General features: G+C 37.7%; 1 protein-coding gene across 1 annotated transcript; it reads right to left on the reverse strand.

Moving 5' to 3' along the window:
* Positions 1-425: 425 nt before the first annotated feature.
* Positions 426-5,841, reverse strand: LOC137288263 (uncharacterized). The gene is made up of 4 exons (XM_067820730.1): positions 5,722-5,841; positions 4,185-4,253; positions 2,605-2,799; positions 426-2,181 (listed from the first exon to the last, which is right to left on the reverse strand). Exons 1-4 carry the CDS (start codon positions 5,741-5,743, stop codon positions 1,973-1,975), a joined length of 495 nt encoding a protein of 164 aa, XP_067676831.1. The 5' UTR covers positions 5,744-5,841; the 3' UTR covers positions 426-1,972.
* Positions 5,842-7,880: the final 2,039 nt, after the last annotated feature.

Consider the following 7,880-nt stretch of genomic DNA (forward strand, 5'->3'; position numbering starts at 1 on the left):
TAATATTGTAGTATATTGACTGGAAGGCTTTTGTCCAAGTGCGAACAGCATGAATGCATAATAGCTCTGTAAGTGACATAACATTCTTAGTTGCTGATTCTGTTGCTGGCATATGACCAGATGGTGGTCACATGAATACGTGCAAACATCTAGTTGCGGGTAAAGCAGTAAACTTGGTCGAAGTACTGTGGCTATGTGTCACAGTCCATCCAGCTGTGAATTGGGTACCTCGTTAGGGTGAGTGGACCATGATAAACTCGGTGCGTCTAGTGGCAGCAAGAGTTGTCCACTCCCCAGGGACATGAGAGGTGGTTGAGACTGACATCCAATGATCGAGGGAAATAAATACTAGCGCCTTGAGCACGCACTGGTTGCATGGATTTGTGCGCTATATAAATATCCAATAATAAAAACAAATACTAATAAAATTATTTTAATAATAAAGTAATAATAATATAACATGATATTATGATGAGCGTTGTTTTATTCCACACAATGCACGGGAATGCACTAGACTTACGTAATTATTGTTGTCAGTGATTCATTCAGATTCAACTCCAATATAAACGTGTTAAAATGAACTATTTCAAAAACATGATTTATGTGAACTACTTGAAATTGAATTACTGAGATCCTCGTTCCAGAATGCCATTACACAGTCCTATAAAAGTTATAAGACTTTGGCCTTTAAAATAAAAATGTAACAAATGTCCCATTTTAAAACAAACAAAATGGTCACTCAGAGTCAGAGACTCAACTAACAAATCCAAATAAAATCTTTGAAGGGCATTTACAAGTAGAATGCATAAGAAAAGCTATGTTTGTGGATGTCAACTTATTTATTGTGAACAGCACGTTTCGGAGTATATGCTTGCTCCTTCATATTTTGAACCATATCGTGATAATCGTATAGTGAGATACAGTACCGGTATATACCGGTTTACCGATAACATTGCACAGCCTTATACTAAAACATTAGCGTTTCTTAACAAAAACAGATACTAAGTATGTAACAGCTGGTTTCTGCAATCCACTGGTACAGGATTGAATAACTGACCTTCCCTTCTGCGGATGTCTGTTCTATCCAGTGACTCTTTAACACATGATGTGATTACACAGCGTATTTTAGAAAACGGTGGTATGTAACATTTGGCATCGTGCATTACCCTTTCTTAGAAAAGTGCTGTTTTGTAGTACGTATGTTTTGGAGGTGGGGAATAATTCAATTCAACATGGTTCTACAATTCGAACATAAAAGGAAGATATGCAAGACATGGCACCTTATTGCTGCAAGAGGATGTCAGCAAATCCTATGTACAGAGCTATTTAATTTTAAGATACATAATTGAATCATTACTCTCCCATATACTTATCAATTAATCATTACTCTCCCATATATTTATCAACTTATCTTTCACAACAAAAGTTCGATCAGTGTTTATTCAAAACACCTTTTAAAGTCACATTCCACCACAGACCAAATGCTAAATGTTATTGGGTGCCTACCCATAACAAGCCTAAATAGTTCATGGTGAGATTTGCAATAGGACACAGGGGTAGAAATACAGTGGGACACAGAGGTAGAAAGCGAACTCTTTGTCGTAATGTACTACTTAGTGTAATCTGCCATTTCTGTTCAGTTATCATGTGTAATATTGACAAGTATGAAATTGAACGAGTCTCTGCAGTGTGGAGCAAAGTTCACACACACACACACACACACACACACACACGCTCAAGATGACAAATTTTCTGCAATCGTCTCATTTTCAAGATGAACTGAAACAGCTTTCGTATTTCATTTGCCACAGTTGAAGAAGAATGCGACACATAGACAAAAAATCTCTTCGATCGTCTCATATTCAAGATGAACTGAAACGGCTGGAGTATTTTTCATTTCTGTATAAAGGTTGTCGAAGAATGCGACACACATACTCCGCAACGTGACAAAGTCTCTTCAACCATGTCATCATCAGTATGACCTGAAACAACTATAGTACTTCATTTCTGCCGTAACAATAACGCTGGGGAAGAATTCCTCATTCCCAGTCTTCAAGATGATACATTCCATAGAATGACGCCTATCCCCTGATTGACTGATGGTGTCAGGACGTTGTGTATACTTATCATTCCCTGACACGTTGCCTTGTGTGGATGCTGCCAGCTCTTCACTTCCTTGCTCTGTAATGGTTACAAAATATAGGCATCATAATCCTGCATGAATTGTTTACTTCGAGTGAGTGAGTGAGTGAGTGAGTGAGTGAGTGAGTTGGATTTTAGGCCGGTTTTAGCACTATTCAGCAATACCACGGTGGGGGACACCTGAAATGAGCTTGACACATTACACCAGTGTGCGAAATGGATCACAAGGCCACAAGGCTTCAGCCACCAGACTGCTCCGCCCCATCTCCTTTCATAGAAACATACACACATGAATATGAACTAAAATACCAACTTATGTTTGCATTTACGGCGACATAAGACATACACACAATAATGAATTAGCGAAAAAGACATCTGACTGAATGAACGACAATCATACTGATAGGATGTGTTGATAGACTGGTGTTTCACACATTTAGCATAACCTCATACTTAACTCACCTTGTTCACTGTTGTTTTGAACGTCAATGTTTTTCCGTATTGTGTCACAACACTGACTATTAAGCAAATTAAGTTTCTCCTGTGTTAGGTTTTTTTGTCGACTCAGGAATGATTGAACAACGTTTTTGGAATCAACCTTGTTGTACTCGACTTTTGATCCAGGTAAATTCTTATTAAGTATATATTTGTCTGCATCTGCAACATGAACCATAGAGATTACAAACAACATGTTTTGTAGCATATTTTATATACATCCGCTATTTCTCAAACACGTAGAAAGCATTTTTTAACTGCTGAATTAAATACCACTATCAGGAATCGGGTGATCTGAATCGGTTTTCAAACTGTCTCAACGACTAATGCTCACGCGGTTGTTGACATGAGTGTCTGGTCCAGACTGGACTATTTACATCCCGCCGCCATATAGCTGGAATATTACTGAGTGCGTTTTGTTAGACAAAACAAACTATATACATAGCATGAATACATAATTTTCCTTCGTGTTGAAAAGTTAGCAACCATATAAAATATGGCCCTAACTTACACATGGATCTATTTGGTATTAGTTAGAAATCTTACATAATCTGCACGCATTCGACTGTTCTTGTTGAATATATTTCATGAATAAGAACATATTTTTTTTTCAAGCGAACAAAGTATCATACCACCTCCTGTGAATTTTTCCTGCTGTATTTCCCGGAGGAGTACAACTTCCTCAGTGTCCCTCTCTACCAAGGCACGGTCACGCTCTCTGATTGATATGTCATTTCCTCTGTAATCATCTGTCGTGCTGATATTCTGAATTGAGACATTCCTTTCATCCGTTCCTGTTACATGTATACATGTTGGAGAAATCTGGCTATGAACTGTAACGGGATTATCCATGCGTGTCCAGTTTCTGTGAGTTACTCCACAACTGAAACACCTTGTCTCATCCCTATCTCCTGTAGCATAAAACCCCGTTGCAGCTAACAGCATTACAGAAGACTCAATTTGTATGCCCCGGAAGGATATCAGTCGCAAAGCTTCAAACATCATCTGTTCCTCTATATTGTGATTTCTAGTTACAACTTCCCGGAATCTATAAACATTGTTTAAGTACGGAGTTAAAAGTTCATTTATATTTGCCACTCGAAATCTTCCCAAATCAAAATGTTTGAGAACGTCTGTATCATACGTCACACCTTTCGAGAGATCATCTTTAGCTGTATCTGTATCACCTGAAGAGTACATTTCCTCAGCAACAAGGGATTCCATCAACATTTCCATCACAACTGCTTCATCCGCAGAGTGTGTTCTCGCCTCTTCCAGCAGAGAGCGTAATTGTTGGCGTGTCACTTTATTTTTCATTTTCAGTATAATAGTAATACTCAGTTTCACCGTATCGTCGTCACTGTCAAATATTTGATCATTATTCTTAATATTGAAAATACATTTGCAATTATAACTACAGAAATGTACACAGAAATATATTCCAAATAGCTTCTCAAATGATTTCAGGTTAAACGTATGAACCGTTATTTTGGCTGATAGGTTTTTTAAGGATGACTGTTCAGAAATAAGTAACTTTTCCACTTTGCCTTCGGTTTCATCTTTGACTGCATCCGCCCTTTCAGCATATTGTGCGTCAGTCTCTCTAGTATCACCATCTGTTAAGACAAGATAAATAATAGTTCAGAAGAGAACAGCCCATACAACTAAATATTTACACAGAACCGTTAGCTATCCTTCAAACATTTGGGACACATTTGACGTAACTATGAAACTTGTGAAACAAACAATATTATTTACATCGCAGTACAAAAGAGATCAGTGAGTGAGTGAGTGAGTGAGTGGTTTAGCGTCGTTTTTAGCAATATTCCAGCAAATATCATGGCGGGAGGCACCACGGCTTTAGACATTGGACCCATGTGGGCAATAGAACTCGGGTCCTCAAGATGACGAGTGAACGCCTTGGGCTACCTCGCCGTCCCAAAATGGAGGACAGATTAATGCTCACTGAATGCATGCAACACCTTGGAAAATAGTAACAGTGTGCAGCTCACACGGTACCAACAGACTAAGTGAGTGAGTTACTTTATTTATAAAATTTATAGTAAAATCAGCATATTTCAACCATATCGTGAAAACATTCTGAAAAAATACATATGATTTCTAAAGCACAAATAAGGACAGTACAATTACTAGGTTACTACCTAGTTTGTTAAAACTAGGAGAGTTAGAATAATACGGTAACAATTAGCGACATGAGATAAAAAAGTGGCCAAAGGGTATTTTTAACACTGTCACGTTTCACTGGATTCAGAAATTCATGATATGAAGTGACTGTATTTGGTCCAGGTGTTTGTTTAGAAAGACTTGATATATCTTCTTGGTTCATATAGCACTATTCAATAGCGAATGCAATAATGTGAAATACATGATACCTTTTGTTAAATGCTGGAAAAATGACTTAAACAACTGCAAACATACGTGTTGTCATATCATGTTGCTGAGCATATTATTCGAGTAATACAGTTTAGAATGTGTCAAATCTTATTTTAGTCATTTGAACGTAATTAACGAGTAGTGACAATGGACAACCAACATAGCCATAAATAGCTACAACATTGCTGATGCGGCTTTAGGCGTTATGCCGCGTTTAACAAAAAAACCCATAACAAACACATGTATGGAAATCAATGTAATGAGTGTGGAATATCGTGATTCACTATGTCACATGTACGATAACGTGCTGCCTGTGACCTGTCATGCTTCAGCTTATCCAACAACATTTACTTCCTGCTTAAGAAAATATGACTATGTCTGGACACTCCTAATTAGGAATGCATGCCATAATTGTGTGTGGGCCATAACAAACCATAACTATAGCTTTCAAAACTATAATTTTACAAAGCACAGTTTACACTTGTTCATTGCTATCTGCTTTTTGGTTTTCGTCCAAAAGCGTGCTCTATTTCTACAGTACACCAGTACTAAATTCCACCGTGCGTGACGCCATAGAGCGGGGCTCAGTGTCTTTCTACAATATGGCGGACTCATTTTCAGACTGAAATATGGTGGATGTAATGCTCAAAAACGTTATGAAATAGATGTATTTATCGACATGTAACTCACGTATGAGGGGTTCTGAAACCATCAGGTATTGTAAGGCAGTATATGTGACAGGAAGCGAGAAGAAGGCTGTCTGCTGTCCGACACTGCGTTCAGCTCAGGCGCTGAGCACGGGGAAAACACCTAGCCTTAAATAGATGAAAGTGGAAATCCCCGCGAGTCATCACGTGATGTGCAGCCTAGATCTTTTCTCCGTTTTTGTATTGGATAGACTCCTGTTCATTTATACAGCGAATAAACAGTTTTGTATTATTCAAATAATTACTTTTATCCCTACAGGATAAAATATTTTATTTCAGTAATTTCAGGTGTAAGGTTCGATTATATGAACTTAAATTTTCCTTGTATATACCAATGTATGGATTAACGACTATTGCAATGGGACGTAACTCTGTGTGTTTTATTAAATTTTATTAAATTTTCCTTGTATATACCAATGTATGGATTGACGACTATTGCAATGGGACGTAACTCTGTGTGTCGGGCTAAAATGGCTCACAGTTATCCAAGCCCTTGTTCCCTTTCAAGAAAGGGGGATAAATGCATATGGTTTGAATGTCCTCTTTTGAGTGCGCCATTCAGGCAACACACAATTTAATTATCAAATCATTAAATAAAAATAGGACATAAGCTAGGTTGCGAGCAAACTACTAGACAATGCTAATGCATATGGAAAAAAATAATATCCATCCATAGATACTGAACATTTCAGAAGGAAGGGAATAAATTGTCACATCTTCCCTTAATTCCTCTTCAAAATATGAATCCTCCTTAGCTTTATCGTTTGCATTTTATCAATCTTATATATCTGTTATCTCCTACGTTTTAATGGTGTTCTCGAAAAGGTGTCCCTATCCTGCTCCACTGATGGCACTTGTGTTTACATAGCTTTCAGAAATATGCCAGCAACACCGTTCTTTAAATTCTCATATGTCCAGCACAGTTTTATCATGAATACACACGGAAAGAATAATATCTATTTGAAATCCGATGTAACTGACTGCAAATTTATCACAATTACCAAGGACACCCGATCTTCATAATGTGTATCGACAGAAATTACTTTTGCAATTAACCATTTAGATCAGCAAAAACTTTTCCACTGTCAGTCTTAAGGTAAGTATGACACGATGCCATTTTGAAAGTGGTCAAATGCAACATGTGTCAGATTTGGGATTTCACTTTCTCAGTAGGAGCCGCGCCGATTCACACTTATCAGAGGGGTACACAAAGTACGTAGTCTAGCTACCACTTGTCCGACTTTCATTTTTGTGGAAGTCGAAGTGGCTGAGCGGGTTAGGCGGCTGACTTTGTGTGCTGGCGATTAGGTGCCTGACTCTGAGGGTGCGGGTTCGAATCCCGGATGGGACTCAACCAAAAAAAGTACTAGAATTTGTACTTTACTGAGAAAGTGACAGTTACGTATAAGTTGCTAGTTACGTATTTAATATTCATAAATTTGCATCAAACAGGCATTCAGAATTGATGATTACCCGTGCCTTAATATCGCCACATATGAAATCATTGTCTTGTGATACCATCTTCCCTAACAATTTCTGATATAATTTGATAGCACTTAATATAGACAAAGAAATCATATAAGATTGTGAATATCGATACAACCATTGCTCATGGGTTGCTCGTATTTCTACACCAGATAGGTAATTCGGAGTATCTCATTGATTAAACATGTACAAATAAATATGATGTTTTTTTATTCAATACATCCTGGTAGTATTTTGTTCATGTGACAATTTCTTGTTACTAGTTACAGAAACCAGTGTTTAGTACTGAAGGCAACCGTACTATTTTTATGATCGGTTCAAATAATATTCAAGCACAAGCATCGAACCAAGCATCGACCGCTTGATCCCGTTTGTACGATTTGCTGAAGACTAATTCTAACCCGGTGTATATGGAGTTAGATACATGTCAGCAGAGCAAGATGTGAATCAGCCGTTGAATCATCCATGCCACTATCTAAGTTTATCGGTGTTAGTTCCATTTCTCAAAAGTGTTGTGTCCAGGGGGAAACACCATGGTTCAATCAAAAAATAAACATGAACGAAAAAAATATCAATAAATAACTACACAAGATCACGAAACAAGCTATCCATAATAGGTATTGTTAGAGAAGTCAGTGAAGACTCGAATGTCCAGTT

This window comes from Haliotis asinina, chromosome 6 (genome assembly GCF_037392515.1).
Source record: "Haliotis asinina isolate JCU_RB_2024 chromosome 6, JCU_Hal_asi_v2, whole genome shotgun sequence".
In the NCBI taxonomy this organism is placed as follows: domain Eukaryota; kingdom Metazoa; phylum Mollusca; class Gastropoda; order Lepetellida; family Haliotidae; genus Haliotis; species Haliotis asinina.